The sequence below is a fragment of the Rhea pennata genome, chromosome 1 (genome assembly GCF_028389875.1).
Source record: "Rhea pennata isolate bPtePen1 chromosome 1, bPtePen1.pri, whole genome shotgun sequence".
NCBI classification, from domain to species: Eukaryota; Metazoa; Chordata; class Aves; order Rheiformes; family Rheidae; genus Rhea; species Rhea pennata.
In genome coordinates, this window is record NC_084663.1 from 102159411 (window position 1) to 102179788 (window position 20378).

At 35.0% G+C, this 20378-nt stretch overlaps 1 protein-coding gene across 8 annotated transcripts in view; it reads right to left on the reverse strand.

Moving 5' to 3' along the window:
* The window catches only part of DCAF6 (DDB1 and CUL4 associated factor 6), a 91914-nt gene that overhangs the window by 62135 nt on the left and 9401 nt on the right, over positions 1-20378 (reverse strand). For all 8 annotated transcript variants that reach the window (XM_062597174.1, XM_062597183.1, XM_062597165.1 and 5 more), the window contains exons 2-4: positions 11619-11680; positions 4305-4397; positions 1884-2069 (exon numbers count right to left, since the gene is read on the reverse strand). In XM_062597174.1, the coding sequence (XP_062453158.1) occupies positions 1884-2069; positions 4305-4397; positions 11619-11680 (341 nt within the window). The remainder of the gene's footprint in view (positions 1-1883; positions 2070-4304; positions 4398-11618; positions 11681-20378) is intronic.

Consider the following 20378-nt stretch of genomic DNA (forward strand, 5'->3'; position numbering starts at 1 on the left):
AAAAAGGACTGAAACCTCACATTAAAGCCTCTTAAGTGCTACATTCTACCTAGTGTTACTAATCCTGACCCACAAGCATAACTGGCAATTGCTTTTATTGAATTTTTCCAGTTTGATCATTGGTTTGCAGCACCACCTGGTGTCAGTCACTTCATGTAATCCATCAAAAACAGTTGGACAACCCAATCTCAGACAGATGAAAATTTAACAGATTGCCAAAGTGGCTCCTCAGGGCAACACCTCCTCAAACTCTATCTTTCTTCTGTAGTACTCAGAGTAGCGTACTCCATGACTCCAAACTTCACTGCTCTAATTATACTCCTATCACTGCCTGAAGGTTGCCTCAGTGTAGTACCCATAACCATTTCCCTGTTCTCAAGCTCAAAAACCTTTTATAAGTTGTAATATTCAGAGCTAATTGCCCAGCAGAGGTACCAGCTGAGCATTAAACTGGCTGCCCAAGCAGCAAAGGGGCTCCCATTTCCCTAGGCAGCCAGAAGGCAACAAACTGACAGACCCAGGTCCACATCTTTAAAAAACAGCATCTTGACCACCAGATGCTCCTATGAAAAGGCTGGTATTATCTGAGATACAGCAAACACCCAAGTCAATCTGCACAGAGTGATATAGAGCTTTCTATATATAGTGAACTTCAGTGAAAACTGAGGCAGTTTAAACTTGTGATTGGAGGCCATAAGGATTGAGGCTATTCAAAGAAAACAGTAGTTTTCTCAGTCAAAACAAACACATCTCAAAAATAAAAGCTGGTAGTGTAAGCCTGGAATGCAGAATGCTGTTTTGCAAAACGGAAGCCAAATACCTGGACTACTTGAATTCATCTCAAGCAAAAACCCATGAAAACAGATAAAGTTTGCTTGAGTGACCTACAGCATTACCCTGCAGACAAAAAGTGGTTTTGAGAAGTCTTCTGATTAAACATGTATAATCACAACCTTAAAGATACTTCTACTGTATGATCAGAAATGAATTCTGGCTGTGCTTCAGCCATCTTCTTTTCTCACATAACCTCCCATATTTTTAACAAAGTATTCTAAAAATTTCTGTTCATTTAGCATATAAAGAGATTTAAAAACTTGCCATGAAATAAGAGCTAAGCAATTAAAAAACATGGATATGAGATTTTTTCCTCTGTGTATATGTACTGTGTGGTTGTTTAAAAAACTTGACACCTAAAACCTAAGAAGAAAATGTATCAATTCTATTTTAAGCATAGTAAGTTTTTCAAAAAACTAATTTTGCTATCATTAAAAAAGAAAGATATTCATTCCAACTTTAAGTAACACCTTCTTCACCTGCCAATTAGCATGAGCAAAACTTCGAAAAGAGGATTGAAAACGCTTGCTCTAAACTTACACAAACACTTAACTAAAATACAGAAATTTCTAAAATTGTAAATATATTTTTCAGATTATTTACATATGCTAAAATATAGGCATATCTTTTTAAGATTTAAACAGTAAAGAAAAAAAGGCATTAAACTACTGAAATGTTAAGTTTTGAGAAAAAAATGGAAAATATAGTCCTCTCTCATAACCTATTTGAAAAAAAGAAGTTTGCAGCACATTTAAATAAGTTTTATTCTACAGAGGATTATTTTAGTGAAAGTTTATCAAGTTATTTTATTTTCAAAGAAAGTGGCCTCAATGATATTCATCTTTGGAAAAATCCTCTATTTAGATAACAATTCTCTTTTAAAGCCAGTTCCCTAAGAGAAAAAATGAGACAAGAAAAATAAAATAAAAAAACTTTAATTCTTTGTTAAGCACAGAAATAAACCTTCCATTGTCTGATTAAAATCCTTAGCAATACAATGAAAGATGTATTACATTATCTTAAAATCATCTTATGTTTCTGTAAGGTACCTCATAGGTTGTTCCATAGTGGCACGTATACTGGCATTGCCTGTTGGTCTCCGCATCTTGTTCAACATTAGTGTAAAAAATTACTCCATCTCCAGAACAAGATACAATCTGTTTGTCATTGGTGCATGGCAAAAATTTTGCACTAAAAATATTTGCCCTGTGTCCTGAGCGAATAGTTGTTAAAACCTAAAAAGAAAAGAAGAAAGGCTTTATGAGATTAATATTTTCAAAGCAAATAAAGAATGGGAAAATTATGACTCCAGTACTATAAAACTTCAGTTATGTACATGCTGCCAGCGATATATTAGTTTCATATTAACAAAGAAGCTATTCTTAGAATAAATTTGGTCTAGAGAAAACATGGTTCTACAATAGACATTTACTTGTGTACTTTCCCAAAGTGGTTGGCAAAGTGAAAGAACTAGAATGCAGCTGTCTAAAGAATTTGTTTTATTTTTGAAAATGTTAGTTACATATCACGTCAGGATTCTCAAAGTAAAATTTTCAAAGTAAAACATTAGTCCAGGAACCAACATGTCTATCAGAGAAATTTAGAAGATCAGGAATACTGTGGGTCAAGGAAAATATGTCATCCTAATCCAAGCCAACTGTATAAACTTTAAAAATTGTTTGTAATGATGCTACTGTAGTAGATTTCATTTCTCTTTAAAGGGAATTTATTTTAAGAAAGGATGCTTTAAAAGCAGTCAAAAATAAATCTAAACACATTATTACAAGGCAGCAAACTAACAGCTGCATTAGTCTTTTTTTTTTTTTTTTTTAAGACAATAAACATAACACAATGAATGTCATCCATCTATAGCAAGGCAGAACGGCATATAATTTATTTTACCATGACAGTCAGTTTTATATACTTTGTCCTGAAGCTTTCTATTTCCTAACATACTATTGATTAGATATTAAAACAAACTCTAAAGCTCCCAATCCTGTTACTCAAGACAGAGAAAATAAGCTAACAATTCTGAATAACAGGCATTAAAAAGACAAAAAAACCCACACCTCTTACACATTTCATGAACAACAGACATACTACTAAGTCTTCTGTCAAGTGCCTGCTGTTTTATAATTGCATTTTTACATGTTGAAAAAAATTTATCTGCTCTTCTGTTACATAAAATGCAGAAAACAAGAATAACTCAGCTGACTTAAAAAACAAAATATCCCCCTAGAGTCTCACTTAATTGCAACAACAGTACACAAGGGGGAAAAAATCCAAACTCTTTGCTTAGAAGCATGAATTTAAGTTACTTCGTCTATTAAAATATGTTCACATATATTCACTTTGGAATATTGCTTTCCTCCACTCCCCAGCTGTCTTGGATACCTCTTCCTCCTCAGAAGAAGTCCCAGTACAACAGAAACCCCAGCCTGATGACACTGATCAGAGCTTTGTCAGACTGGCATCAATAAAAGAAAGGAATACACGACATTTAGAAGCTACAGCTCATTTGAGGGAGCGGAGAAAAGAGACAACCTACCAGCACAGGCAACACTCCAGATTGCTACTATTTTCCCAGCACAGCTCTTCATGCAAAAGAAGTATTTCTGTCTCTGCCACTTCCTATCCAAACTCCTACACGATACCAAACACACATTTTGGAACCCCCTTCTATATTTAACTTTTCAGCACCTCTTCAGGGTTTGGTCTTCAACTTCTCTGAGAAGGTGTGGGAAAGAGGACTTCACTGGAACATCAGTGCACAAGATCCCCAAAACTGAAGGACATAGTTCAGAGTGTATCTTCTAACAAACTATCAGCAGTTCCTTAAAGAGCAAACTATGGAAATCCTCCTACTACAGGATAGTTGCTAGCTGACAATAGTAGAAGTCCTTTGACTGCAACATAATCCAGTTTAGTGCAGAAATAGAAAAGCACAGATCTCTACAACACTTTTCTCCACAAACCTGCTTCCCCTATTTTAGTACAAACTCCTCTCCACTTACACAGGTGCACTCACAAGGTAATGTCATTTCAAATGGTAATAAGGTATTTTAATTCAAATTGACACATCATTTCAATAATTTTTACATATAAAAACAACTCTGTATTACCCTCATCAAAAGCTAGTACAATATTTTAAAGCTAAAACAAAACAGAGAACAATCTATCTCACTAAAAACTTTCACAAGAATTAATGAATCATATTACTCATTCTGACACTAATCTGTTGTGAGGCCTTGTTGCTTTTGTGCCAGACCACCTACCATAAAATGGGATAATACCTATGTCACAAGGGATAACAATACTAGGGTTTTAAAGCACTGTGAGATTTTATTCCCATCTCTAGAATCCTATAAAGTGCCTGATATTATCTTAGTCAGATAATAATTAGTTGCTCTTGGAAAATAATAATAACAAGTCTTACTTGAAACATGCTGAGTATCTAGAAACAAACTTACCTTTCTGCTGTAAGGATTACTAATTACCAGATTGGTATCATCCGAACCAGATAAAATATATTCCCCTGTATCATTCCAGCAAATTGTGTTCACCTGTGTGAATTATTTAATAAAAATCAGTTTAGACCTAAACTATTTAAAATTTCTTCTGAACATATAGAATATTAAAATATCAATATAATATACTCATCCAACACTACAGAAATAGGAGTTAAATTAATTGAAATTAAGTCATTTCTAAGAAGCTAGCACAAAAAAAAAAAAAAAAAAAAAAAAAAAAAGGTGCTTTTAAAACAAATTGATAAGGTAATCACCTGCTTCACCTATGGCCCTCCATTTGCACCTCAATTGCTCCCTTTGCTCCTGAAGATGATGTGAGAATAGTCCATCAGGAAAATTAAGCCTTCCAACAAAGGCTTCAGTACCCAGAATTGTACATAATTAGTACATTAATGTCCCACATATACTCCAAAGAGTTCTCTGAATTTTAATTGGAAGGCATCACAGTGCTTTCATTATTATATCTTCAGGTTATCCAAATTCTGAACATCCATTGCTCTATACACTTTTCAATTACCACACCTTCTCAGGGATCTTGTGAAAGCCCACTTGTGAGAAGCACTGTAGAATCCATCCCAGAACCCTTTCTGAGAAAGGTGAGTATGCTTGGAAAGAAGAATCCTAAAGTGAGGTACAGAATGATATTGGAAGAACTTCACAATACATTTACCTTTCAATTTTTCTTTTCACAAAGCTTTATTTTATTAATACAATACTAAATACAAGTGTAAAAGCACTTAAGTCCAGGAAGCTCAGAAAGTATCCTTACAGTAACACGCCTACAAGCATTAACTCATGCACAAAGATTACATCCATGACCATTATTATTTCATGTATTCTTTAATATTATTTTAACTGTTGAACTGAAGCTATTAATATTTTCTGTTGGCAGAATAACTGCCTCAGTGTGTTATACCAGTGTAGACTCGTGCTCTCTTTTTTGATTGAAAAGTCTCATTCTGAGCCCAAAACATTGTTTTGTTTAAAATAAAAGCATCAATTTTAGTTATAATTTTAATCATAAGTTGCCTGGGGTGCTTAATTAGGCAAAGTTGCAAAAATCAGGATTAGTTGTTTCAGATGAATCACAAGGGCAAGAGGAAGGAATTACCACAACTGGACCATACTAACTGGGGAGTTTTGAATCAAGTATTACCACACTGAGGGCATGGGAGGGAAGGCAAGGAGAGAGAAATCTTAGTGTTACATGCCTATGGCAGAGCGAGCTCAATGCTTACGAGCATTCAAACAGTATAAGGAATCATTAAAAATGAACACAAAAGCAAACACTATTCTGTCAGTGCATAAATCCATGTGTGGCAGATCCACATCTTCTACACCATGCAGTTTTGGTTCCTATCGCCTTCCCATATTCTCCTTATTACAGTCCATTCAGAATGAGAAAGTATGGAAAAGGATGACTAGAGTGATGATATGTACCTAACACTTTCTACTGAAAGAAGCAATTAATTTGTACTGGGGTTTTTCAGTCCATTCAAAAATAAAAGACAGAGGGTATTTCAGAATCTTGTAAAAAATCACAAACAACATGGAAAAAGAAAGAAACAACTTTTCATGGTTCTTTACAATAAAGGAAATTAGAGGCCATCAATGAAACCATTACGACAGATCCAAAATAAAAAATGGTTTTCCTACAACATTTAATCACAACTGCGGAATTTTCTGACAGGTCATGTCCTCATCACCAGAAGTGGAAGAGAACAAATGTATTCAAAGAAAAACAAACAAAAAAAATCAAACAAAAAGATATAACCTTCACCTCTCTCTATCCATTAAACTCTGGTATGTTCTCTATCACATCCATCAAGCATTGTATGCTTGCCCAGTGGCTGGCACCACACATGCGAGCGCAGGACTCTGGACAGTGCAGCCCCATAGGAAAGGGGTTTGCTCTGGGGCGCTCCCCAGGAGTCAACAACCCTGGGTGCACCATGGCTGGAGTCACCACACATGACTGATGAGTCCAGACAAAGAAGTGACACAGCAGACCCATACCACAGGCACCTCGGTGAGGTGGAGCCATTTCCCTCAGAATGGCCTGGTAATGGGCACATTTGCGACCCACTGAGCAGGGCTGGGGGCTGAGCACCAGGTCACCTGCCGATGTATTGCCTGGAGCCCTGCAGCCTTGGTAGGGCTGTGGGCTGGTGTTGTTCTGACTGGGTATAAATGGGAGTAAGCCACATACACGTGGTGTGGACTCAGACCCCTGGTCAGCTGGCCTGCAGACCCAAGGACCCACCTGTCAGTGGAGGTGTCCCTGATGTCAACCAGGTGGCGAGGAGAAAGTGGGGAAAATTAGATGGGAGGGGTGGTCTGTAAGGGCAAAAGCAGTCGCTGTACTGTGCACCTGTTGCTTGAAACACCTTGGAAGGCTGGCCCTCAAGGCAAGGGTAAGACCAGTCATCGTACTGTGCACCTGTGACTAAACTGCTGCACTCTGCTAAGTATATACATTTTTGGTGCTGTTATATTTCTAACTTTGCTATATTGTTAGCTTTGTTATAACCTCTTAGCTCTACTAAATTCTCACACTTGACAAAGGATGCTCTCTCGAGCTCAGCACAACTGACTCAAGAACCCAGAAGAAAGTCAGCCGCCCCTCGAGAGGCATGTCACACACTGTCTCTCTAGTTTCTCAACAATCTGTACTTGCCACTGTCAGAGCCAAGTTATCAATCAGGCTCAGCTGAGCCTTGGTATGACCTAGTATGGAGGCCCTTAGGATTTTATAACCCTGGCTGTCAATCACCAAGAATGGAGCATTCAACTTGCTCCCAGATCCATCAAACATTGAATTAACCTGACAACCACAGTAGCTAAAAATGTAGTCAAACACAGCAGAGTATTACAGCTAGTGAAAACACAAAAACCAAGAAAGTTAATTTTCACTTATGTTTCCTTTCAGACAGAAAAATTCTTTGATTGCCTTAAGGCAACCAAAATGCTAGTACCAAGATACAAGAACAGAAACAAGAACAAACAGCAGAAAAAACAAGGAAGCTATAAAAATTAAGAAACAATGTGAAGAAGAAGAGCTAGTACAAAAATGAAACAAAGCGAGTGGTCCCCCCAAAAAACTGACCGACAGGAATGCAGAGAGAAAGTATAGAAAGGTGCAAAGGGGAAGCACAATGATTTTCTGTAACAAGCCTACACAACATATCATTCTCCTTTCAAATTCTGATTTTCTCAGGGTTGACCAGTTATAACATACTCTACACAGGCTGAATTTGTTCCACAACAAAAATGAAGATGACTTCACCAAATGTGTTTTAGAAGTCTACAGCTAAACACACTTTCTATTTCTTGCCAGATCACCTTCTGAGTATTACTCTTTTAACAGAGTACCACAGTCTTTCAGTGGAATAAGCTATTTTTGATTTTTTTTTCTAGAGAAAACTGATCTTCCAGCAAGTGATCACTTAATAAAGTGCATTACTCAATGTTCAGTACAACTTAATGAGCAGTGTACAACCCAAATGAATATATCAATCACTAAGGACCATCAGCTCAAAGCTGATGTCCCATTCCCAGATAGCAAATCCATTATTAAAACAGAGACCAGCTAGAAAATGGGTTTGTATTTCCACTCTATGGAGAAAAAACCACAGATCTACTACCTACCTTCACAGCCAATAACTACAATGCTCAGCTAAAAGCTTAATGTAACAATGTTTACAAAAAGGGTCTGCAATTCTTGGAAAGAGGTGTTTGAGACAGAAGAAATGATACACTAAACAGAACTGACAGAGGATTACCAACAAGACAAAAACTGTCAAAGGGTCTGTAATTAGCTTTTTCTATTAAGTGTTCCATATGTTATCTTATGTATCTTTTTTTTTTTTCCTTCTTCTTTTTTCTTTCCTTCTTCTTCTGGCCTTGAAAGGAAGCAGCAGGCACTTCTAATGAAATAATTGAATAGTTAAAAACATATTTACTATATCTGTCTTCTCCTAAAAGGAAATGCAGGAAGCAGTACAGCCAATCCTTAAAAGACTGAAAACCCAAGCCCATCACTCCTACGCAACCTAACAGCAGAATTAACTCTTTTTGTGAACAGGATAGATTAGCAGCATACAAGAAAAAAGGAAACAGAAATGACTTGAGATAATCAGAGTATCAGAAAGATGTCCCAAGCAAGGAAAAGGACGAAAAAAGAATTACTTGTCTTTTTTTGAAAGAAAAGATAAAAATGCACATTCTAACAAATGCTAAACATCCTTTCTATGCTAATTTAAGCATAGCTTTGAGGACAACATCTAAAAATGACTTGCTCACAAGCACTATCCTGAGGGAGAAGTATGCCACATAGGGCACTGATTTGTTACTGAACTGAATGTCTATAGATAGAAATGAGAAATTATCCCTCCAGGTGATCCTCTTTCCTCTAATTTAAAATGTAGTATTTCCTCATGTCAAAGGCTCCATTTACCTATATATTCTACAGTTCTTCAAAAAAAATTTCATAGCACCAGAACTGGAAGAAAAAATAAATGATATTTTATTCCAATTCAACATGTTTTAGAAATGCTTTTTCCTTCCCTTCTTCTTCCTTCTCTCCCATTTCATCCAAATTAATTCTCTTTCAAAGTGTTTTCTCCTTTGGGTATAGTCACTTCAAACAGAAAGCATCTCACCTAGTTTTAGGCACCTACAGCTGAACTCCTCATCCTCTCAAGCTCCATTTATAGTTAATAGGAGAAAACAAAACAAAAAAACCCTCCTACTAGGTTAGATACCACCTCATTTTCAATTGGACAATGTGAATCTTGCTGAAAGAGGCAAACTGTGCCCTAGAAGGAGGGTAATGTTACATAAAGCAGACATCACCAATGAGGTAGACTTATTCAGTGATTCTGTTTTATTGCCAGAAACTGTATCTTTAAATGAAGTTATAGAACAAAGGTAAGAGATACAAGAAGAATGGAATATTGCACTACTTCAGAGACAGTGGTATCAAAATCATGAGTTAAAAATACTCATATCCTAAACAGAAAGGTGCTATGGTAACATTAATACTATGAGAATATGTACAGTTAAAGTAATTCAGTGAACTATCAGTCTGCTCCAGGTTCAAAAAGATTTTATCAGTGTGATTACACATACAGTCTCATCTCCCACAAGATGCATCTCTTATGCTACATATAGATCAAATGCTAGGTAGGGAGTTTGACTTTAGAATTTACTTTTCTCCTCAATTAAGGAAAAACAAAGTCTTGCTTAAGTATGTTATCTACTATGTCCAAAAACACAGCTTCTTTACTTAGAAAATACTGTTAAACAAACAAACAAAAAAATTTAAGACAATTATGACATTCATTCCTCACAGAAGAAATGCATGCTGATAAAGCAATTGTGCAAAAAATCCTAATATGCTTGTTTAGCATTTTCTGATACAAGCATTTTATTCTGCAAATACATCACAATTTCATTTACAACTTAATTTACTTCATTTCTCATATTTCTTAACTAAATAGTAAAGAATTAATTGAATGGTTATTAGCCATAGAAGATCATTCCCTGCAAAAAATTACAGTAAATGAAGTAAGAACACTTAATATCCCACTCTTTTAAAGATGAGTAGTTCTGAGCAAATTTGATTTCTCAAGATGGCTTTCAAATTGTAACCAAGTTCTTAAACATCTGCATATTAAAAGTCCATCATTAAAATATTTTCCACACAACAAACCAATGAAGTTAGGCCACATCCTAAAAATTATCACAGTCATTTTAAAACATATTTTCAACTACATACTTACCAGATAGGTTCAAGCAATAGCCAATACCAAATCTGAAATTTTTGTCACATCATACAGAGGTACTTAACTAAATACATACATTTTATACAACTAGCTACATATTACTCTTCTCCTATCTCTCTTTTTCATAGATGAGAACAACTATTTTTACAAGAAAGCAAACAAAAGAATAAAAATCAATTTCAGAGGAAAAAAAATCTGAAAATTTTCACCCCAAGTACACTTGAGAAGATGAAACACTACGAAAACAGAATCTTCAGATTCTTAGAAAATCAGCACCATGTGTACTTGAATGTTGAAACTGTATTTGTAGCCAGTATAGCAGAAGTAGCCTGCTTTTTAGATATTGCAGTTCTAAACTTTACCTTTTTCAGACATCTGAGACTCTTAAAAATACAACCAAGTCAAAATTATACTTATGATCTCAAGCCAGAAAGTGACATTTTATTCAAACACTCTTTAAAACTAGCAGCATGACTTCCATTAAGTTAAAATTGGTAACATTTCTTAATTAAAACTACAAGTGTAAAGATCTTTATCTTGAGCTGCTTGCATCTGAACAGTTTTTTAATTAAAGGTATTAAAATCCAAAATTTACCTTTGTATTTTTACTTTTTATGAAGTATCTAATATTCCATCACTTTTCTGGTATTTTGTATGACAAAGAACTCTCTAAAAACCGTGATGATCACCTACTCTATTTTTCAAAGACAGTATAGCAGAGTCCTGTCACAACAGCTGTAATCTCTTAAGATTGGAGCAGAGATTTAAAGATATCCACTACTCCAGTAATCCTCTGCTGACAAATACCCCCAGCTTGTATTTTAACTTGTTTTTTAACATCAATGAATCAAAAACAGTGTGCCTGCTATAGAATGGGAGCACTGGACATAAAGAACAAAAACACACACACACACACACACACACACACACACTCTTCAACCTGTAAAATCTTTTCTTTAAAAGAATATAGTTTATAATATTTGGACCACTTTCAAAAACTAAGCAGTTAAATAATGAATATTTTAAGTTATGTTATTGACTTTCAGGGAATGGCTTGTTTTTGTCGTCATTATTGTCTCTTTAAATAAGTAACAAATCATTCAACACTAACAGATTTAAGTCAACAAAACATGCACAATACTACTAAAAATTCAATTTAAAAGCTTAATATAATAGTTGTAATTGAAAAAATAAGTAGGTGTTTTTCTGACGCAAGAGATTAATTCATTTGGTATTAGGACGTAGTATTAACGTATTGGAATGGATGAAGTCCTTTGTTTTTTCTCAAAGGTAAAGCGTCAGCCGCTTAAGAAGAAACAAATGCCTAGAGGATTCAGATGTAGGTCTCAACAAGTTTCCAGCTCAGTTTTGATATGTGGTATTTGCATTTTTATAAGGAAACTCTCACTGTGGCAACAAAACCAAATTTCACATCCTTTAACGAACAAAAATGCAACGGGTTACTTACACAGCCATCATGCACGTTCAAGGTTGCTTCAAGTTTTAATCTTTGGATAAATTCTCTTCTCCCTATAAAGAAGAATATTAATTATTTACTCTTTCAGAAAGATAAAACTGAAGCAGCACTTAAGAGCATATGTTAGGTACTAATAGGTAAAAACCTAAACAATACAGAACCAGAATATAACGTCCTAATTTTTCAGATGCTAAGGCAAGTATCACATTTGTTAGCTGTTCCACCACCTTTAAAAAGACCGTAGAAATAATGAAATTAACATTTCACAGCTGGTATTTCTTCTGAAACTAATAGCCATACAGCAGAAAATAACCCTAGAGTTATTTGATCAACTTAGCTAAAAACAACAAGTATAACATAGTTCACGAATATAACATTTTGCATAGGATACAGGGGAAGAAAGTGTGTTTGGATTCAAACAGAAAGTGAAACATGGTTCCACACTATCAGTAAAGAAGTAGAAACTGATCTTCCAAGTACTGTTTACAGTCCTTCATTTCCTCTTAACCTAGAGAAGCCACCAGCTTCAATTTTGTTATTAATATTTGCATTTTGAAATGCAACAAAAGCAACTAGACAGAAGTACAGTACCATTCCACTTGATACATATTTTTATGATAAAACATAAATGAAGCTTTTGGAAAGATGACATAAAAGCAGGAGAAGAAGGAGGAGAAGAAAGAGAAGGGAGAAAAAAAGAAAAAAGAAAGAGAGATCCATAAACATATACTAAATAATGCCAAGGTCTCATGAATTTTATGTCCTTGTTTCACATAAGGGAGCTGATGTGCAACTGCACTTAAAAAAAAAGCTACCACGCTATACACACGAAGAGCAAAAAATAAGATGTATAAAAAAGTGACTACTGAACCGAGTACTTAAATAGCTTCAACTTTCATTTAGAGTGTCCACATGCTATATAAACTGGTATGAATGAACCTAATAATACCAGGAAAAGCACTTTCAGAGAAGGCAAACACTAATAGCCAAATCCTTTTGCTTAAATCATAAAAGTGTTTAAACTCAAGGACCATTATCTTTTTCACCTTGTGTTTGTACAACTCAGAACAAAACTCTAGGAAACAGCATTAGATCGCAAGGCTAGGTTAGGTTGCATTCTTTTCTAATACCAAACCTACTAAATTCACTTCAGATTCAACTTCCTTATAGGAAATTAAGGAGGTGAGGAGAAAAAAATGCAATGAAAGATTAACCCTCTCCACATCTGAACATCCTAGATTTTAGAACTTGTTTTGGTCTAGCACAAGGAAGAAACCATTTCAGAGCCCAGAGTTGCCTCTGACACCCTAGCACAAATCAGAGGAAGCAATTTCCTCTCTTTACTTGTTTCCTCTTAGTATCTTTTGTCTGTCTCACGTACCTAGCTCAGCTCTGAAAAAGATCACTGGATACCCAACCCAGTCCCTTACAATCAGACCGGCACAGAACAAATGTCTGAGAAGCAGGCACACCATCAGTGCCACTTTCTGTCAAAAACCAGGAAGCATTACAAACTTCTGCAGATACAACAGTACCTCACTAGACGCTCATGCAGCTTTCTTGCCATGAAAATGTATGTTCTGATGCTCAGCTTTTGCTGAAACTATTAATAGTCACGTCCAAAATTCAAAATCACTCACAAAGGCTTAAAAAGTACGATCAGGGACTGCAACCAGATACTTGTTAACACAGCTGTAGTGCCACATTGGATAAAGATTATTATTTTGGCAAAGTAGCTTTTTGGAGAAGAGGTACTGACCAAGTGAAATGGTCATACAACGCTTGCTTTAAAGTACATCTACGCCAGCTTTAATAAACAAGTTTAATTAAAAAAAAAAAGCTCCCTTACTTATTTAGTATACTAGCTTTCAATACTACTGGAAAGAAATTGTCATATTTCATTGTTATAGCTGTACACACAGCTAGAATTAAAAAAAAAAACACATTCTTCAGATTTCATGGTAAATTTAAAGCTGTTTCCAATACTCCCTCTATATTGTTTGTGGCCTATTATTTCTTTTTATATCTAGAGATAAATCAACTGGTGCACTGAGTATTCAACAGAGTAGTACAGAAACAAAACATATGAGGAAGAGACACTAAAAAGGTAGCCAGTGCACCTACCACATTCTTTTGTCATTTTTCAGTATTTGACATTTTAATCACAGGATCTCAGTAGTTTTGCTTAATGAAAATATTAGCTTTCATTTACATTTAATACTAAAGTTTCTAGCTCTCACAACTGCAGAGAAAATCTTTAAAACATGAATTCTCATGTCTCAAATGCAATTGAAGAAAACCCATCTTTTAAAGATTTAGGATCAACTTAAAACAAGCTTAGGAACTGCAGTACTGAAACTGCCAATCTGTGATTTAAGAGTGAAAGATCTCTGGAGTGACTCAAACAATTAATATGTCAAAAATGATTACTTAAAAAGCAGGTTGCCCAATTTAGTTACAGCTATGTGTAAACACCAGAACAGAAATTAACAGTAAATAAAAAAATAATGACGTAGTCATAGAAACTTGTTGCAGACAGGTCACTGCAGTTCTAAGTGTATCAAGTAAAGCAAATGCCAGAAGTAACTGGAACAGCTCAGTTTACTAAACAGTAGTATTAAAATAGTAGTAGAATAAGCCTATGTCTCAGAAGTGCTACAATTTCCATACCATTCCAGTTAACCGTGAAGAGCCATCACTGGAGAGAGGTTAAAATTACATAAGCTTAATCTTACACACCAGGCACTATTAGTGAAAACACACATATTACCTAACAGGAATACATCTACCTTCCTCACTATTTTTTCTTCACCAATGTCCAATACCCACTGTTTCCAGCATAGAGGGACAGGCTTTGAGCTCTGTCCTTAATGGTTAATTTCCTTATTGCACTTTTGAGTTAAATCCTCTTTCTTTTTCCCCCAAATCTCCAAATGATGCATGCATTTTCAATGATGATTCCTATTTTCAGATCAGCTTGACTTCAATAACACTTGCTCTTAATTAAATGTGAGCTCTGTAGTGGGAACTATCACGGTGATACACATTCAAGAGGTCTGAATGCTTGCATACCACTTTGCGTAATAGCAGTCCAGTATAGTTTCCTTCTACAGTGCTATCACAATGCAAACATGACACGGTAACATGGGACTCCAATAGGTTTACTCCATTAAGAAAGCTATACTTAGCATGTTGAAACAAGCGTTTCAGTCTCATCATATTTTCAGTTCCAGAATGAAAAAGTTCAACAGCAGAGGACAATTCTGGTGCACTGGGCTATACATAAAACATCTGGAAGTGAGGTGATGTGTGCAGACAAACATATAGACCTTTGTTGGGAATCTTCTATACAGAAGCACTGAAGGAGATTGCTTTAATGCATCTTAAAAACAAGCAGAAAAAACAAGTTATTTTCAGTCTCCTATAGACTGACTTTAATTCAAATTATTTAAATCACCAAACAAGAAGCAGTAAATGTATTTTAATCATGTCTTCCATTGCCATTTTTATTTTCTTAAAGAAAGCTGCTGATACAACTAGTGCATGAATTGACTTTTTGTTGTTGCTGGATTAAGATTTTTTGATGCTAACCAGAACACACTAGCCATATGTATTTCAGTAAACATTTTCCTTGATATACATGTATGATGTCTCACATATTTACACTTTACTACTAAAAAATACAAAGCTTTTCTGTTAGTTTTGTACATGCTGTCATGTGGTTAGTTATATGTGATTTGTTATATATGTGATTACTTCTTTAGCATGTATCACCATTTATATAAATACTAATCTGGGTAAGAATTAAATACAAGCAGAAGCACAGTACTTCAACTGTTTCCTTATAAACAAAACCTCCTTTAGTAAACAACGGACAAGGGGGACAAACATTTGAAACCTTTTCTTCCAAAACCCCTCCTATTTGATAAATACAGCACTAAAAATAATAAAGAGAACTGAATGGATTGTTTCTAATTTATCCTACCATTCAAATCTGGAACCAGTAGATCCTGAATGTTTTTTTCCTTACCAACTCCATTAAAAAGAAAAGTTGTCTGCCTTCTTCTAAATCTTAATTTCTCATATTTGAATAAGTTAAAATAAGAAAAGAACTACTTGAATGAACTGATCTGAAGAAAATACTGTCTCTGCATTTGTGGCTGTCAAAAGCTGAGTTAGCAGTCAGCAAATCTGGGCTCCCAGTATTTCAATAGTGACTTCCACCAGCTCACTGGTTTGATAAAAAAGTGCAGCAATAAATATGTAGTTGGGGGGGTGGTATCTAGGTCAGTTTAATATGATGAAAATGTGAAAGCTACAAGAATACTCAGAGACTGTTCCTCTCCTACACTTTATACCCTCCAATTGCATCACAACTCTCATTGTTAGACTTTGTAAAAGTCAAATAAAACCTCATCTGCTCTTCAAGGTGAAAAGAATCTTGACAAATCCTTAATTCTCATCCATGTAACCAAATGCCTTCCTGTTCCCTCCACGTTCGAATGAAGGTGGCCCTCTTGGCCTTCACTCCAACTAATACAACGGGAGAGTTCCAGGTCTGACAAAACCTCATATATTATGTTTTTCCTTACAGGATCAGTGTCAGGACTTTTATCAAATTTTTCCACTAATGCTCTGTACAGGCTCCATTAAGAGCCATAAATTAAACTGTTTCTTTTTCCTCCTAACTATGTGCCACCAGAAATTGAATAATCAGATGCTGAGAGAATGCTTGAACATGTCATTTCTTATATTAAGAGAAGGTCTGTTTATGACAGGGATCAAGTAATCAAGCTGTCAAAACAAAGACCATCTCACTAGATAATGGAAAATACTCAAGGTTTGCTCTGAACCTTGTAAGCTAAACACATCAACAATGATCAAGAATCATTGAGTTAGAGTTCAAACAACAGAAACAACCTCCCTGTGAACTGTTTACATATCTGAAATTTGGAAAGCAATCAAGCTAGCACTCCACTTATCTATTTTCACTGAACACTGTGCACTACTGAAGCCTCAAGATACAGTGTCACTCTCAGTACAATGATCAAAAAAATTTTTAATTTGTATTATGCTAGAACTATGTCCCAGTCTATTCTTAGGAAAGGAGCACCACTCTGAGGCATCCATAATGTGAATTTAAATATGGAAACTACGCAAAAGAGAAACTGAGGCCACTTATTTGAATTCTGTGGTTCTTCAAAATGTTCCTCAGCACATAACTTCAAACCCACCTATGCCTTGCCACTCCTCTCTGGGGATTTATTCAAATTCGGTGTTTGGACATATATATAGAATTCTCATCTACTTCTATCAAACACGAAAGCAAATACCATAACATATCTCATATTCCCCACCAAGAGCAATTACGACATCATTTAAGTCTCAATTCTTAGTTCAGAAATTGCTAGTCAGGTGCTTTCTACACAGACTTTTTGGCAGAGGTACACATATATCTCTCTGGTAAGTGACTCAGTTAATACTACTTCAGAACAGATGACAGCAACAAAACATGAAGAGTTTAATGCTTCAAGCACTTAAAACCTTGTATTTTAAAAAGTGTACGCCACAGTTTTCCATTGAAACGTACAGCTTCATGAACAAGGTCTAAACTTGAAAGTACATCTGTGCTGTACAGAAATACAATCAAACTTTGAATAAAAGCTGTACTATCACAGTATGCGAAATGAAAAGATAGGCCTTATTCTGAAAAGCAGTAATAGATCCTGTTCGTCAAACGAATACTCATTTATGTCAAGCTGGCTCTTTCCAAGGCCAAGTCCCTCAGTGCTAGCTTGCTGTGACATTTGGAATGCCCTAGTTTAAAACTGAAACAGAGCCAAAATCTGTTTCCAATGCAGAGCACATGTCATCTTCCACTCTAAAAGCATTTTAACAATATTTTTAATTTTTCAGGGTTGAGTTTGCATTCTTCTGAAGCACATTTTTATGAAAAGGTGACCAGTCCAATTCATTTGTACACAGGTTATTTGTGCTGGATTTACTCTTTCCAACTCTGCAAAGTGATTCATGACTCAACACACTGTTTTTCCTTAGCAAAAGATTTTTGAATATTCAATACAGCAAACAGAAATCTCCACATACCATGTAGTAAACAAGACTCCATACAATACGTACTTAATTAACTTTCATCAAGCGATGTTCAAATTCTCAAGCATTAATTAAAATTTTTAAAAACATTTGTTAGCTACACAGATCAACAGTGCCCCTCCTTCTTTTTATAAACACTGAAATTGTGGCAAGTGAAGTGAAGCAATTTATCAAAAGACACACAGTGAATCAGCAAATAAAACCTATTAGTGTGACCTCCAGGCTTTTGATCAAAGCCCTCCATTATATTTCCTTATTGTTTTTTATTACTCTGTACACTACCAAAACACTGATACTGTATCATAATTCTTGATTTTATAATGTGAAAAGATTACCTTCCAAGTTACTAAGGACAACTGCTGCACTACGATTTAAGTTTAAAACTCTTAACTCAACCTCTTCTCTCCTTTTCATGATACTTTATCAAACCTACAAAGGAATATTGAATACTATACAGAAAACAAAGTATTTTATTGCTACAAAGAGACTACTTGACATTTTAATATCTAAGAACTTTATTATTAAACACCCAACAACAGACGATTTGGTATTAATCAAACTTACACTCAAAGTCCAAGATATATCTCAGAAAAAGCTTCATGTATTAAGAGACATAGAACTTTTACATATGAACACTAAGACAAAAAACTATACAACATCAGACACTATGCCTATAATTACAATCCAGCAAGCCTGCAATATCTCCTGATGTGTATTCTGGCACAGAATTTGATCTCAAAAGAAACAAAGAAAAAAATATCCTGAAGTCAATATATTTAGCTTGGTGATATTATACATTTTAGGATAATTAATAAACATTTTGGAAAAGAATTTCACGTAAGATTTTCTTCTACTCAGTCCGCATGTTAATATTACTAATAGCACAAATAAGATTTGTTTGCATTAGTAGTAGTGTCTGTAATCAATTTTCAAGCGTATTTTAGATTCTAAAACTGTCCATTTCTGAATATAAATGTCCCTTGAGATCTATTACTGATTAGGCTACAAGTACTTGAGCCTTAAACTGAAGTAAATGACCACAGACAACTTTTTTAATTGCTATTTGATATTTAGCATGTTTTATGCTTGAAAGATACTTGATTCATAAAATCAAATTACATTAATATAATTTTTAAGTTGTACACAGCAACAAGCATTTTGTATAAACTACAACTACCCAACTTGGAAATGGCATTTATAATAGACCGCAGGCAAGCGTGTTATACTGGCAAGTACTAAGTGGATTTCATTCTCAAGTACACCATATTCTGACAGCTCTCCTGTCCCCACCTACAGAGCCCACAGTAAAATCTTCTGCATTGTTCTTGCCACAGATTTCAGTTTGGCAGAAGATAAAGTGAACATGATCTTGTGACAGAAAAAATCTGAAGTCTTCAGCAATTTTGATACGCATTCAATTCTTTACAATAGCTCAGTGATCATACACAAACTACTCACTGAGATAAACACACTTCATATTCTTACATTATGTGAAATACTTCTAATTTCTAAAAAACAAAAGGTAAAAATCTTTGTGATAAAGCACAGAGAAACTCTGTCTATGTAGAGGACTGCCGAAGACAAAAAGATCACATGTATCAGCTTACTCTTCTCAACACAAAGCTATGCGAAATGGCTTGTCTGATTAACTGAATGTAACAAACAAATACAAAAACAAAGTTTTTTTTCTCTACAAGCAGCAGAACATCTTTTCAAAGGAAATTACTTGAAATTTTAAAATAGATACCAACACAAAACTGAATAGCCACCAGGTCAAGAGAAATATACTCTGACCTATCTTTTCTTTTCATCAAAGGAGGTTTCCATTAACTATTAGGAAAAAGAAACAATATGTAGAGTGTTGCAAGTTGAAGCAAACAACATTACTGTGAGTATGAATGCACCTTTTGAAAAGACTTCATCTGTGCATTTATAAACTATTACCGTTATAGTTACAAATGCCTTCAATTTGCTATGTCCGGGACTGCATAAGGAAACAACCATATTCAAAGACCAATACTGAAGGGCAATTTTTAAGACCTAACCTTGAATGAACTACTGCCATAAACTATCTAATAGGAAGATCATATCTGGCATTTGAAAAGATAATGTTTTAAGTTCTACTTGCTTGTAAAGAAACATATCACCACCATTAAATCAATTCTACAATTAAGCACCATTGAAAATAATTTTCCAGCACTGAAACTAAGCATAAGCTACAGAAATAGTCTTTAGCTTTACATTTTAGGGAAAAAACATCATGGAAATAGTATATGGAATATTAATGTCAGGTACTTTTTTCTAAGAACTCAATTAACAAAATTGCAGTAACACAGAGAATTGTTACAACACCTTGGGGAAGATACCTCATATGATATACTCAGTTTTAATTTCTCAAGTAATACTAACCTGTGTGACATCCAAGGTGGATTAGGAGCTCTGTTCTTCAGCAAGAATAGGCAATATTTAAGAAGCTGAAGTAGGGATAAAGACTACACCTCAGTGCAAAAACTAGACTGCTAGCAGCAGAAGCATGTTCTCCCGTATTCTCCTGTCGTTCAAATAAAATGCATACTGGAGCATGGAAAATCACTAGTAGAAGAAGCTATCAGAATCTGCTCTTAAGAGCAAGACAATCCT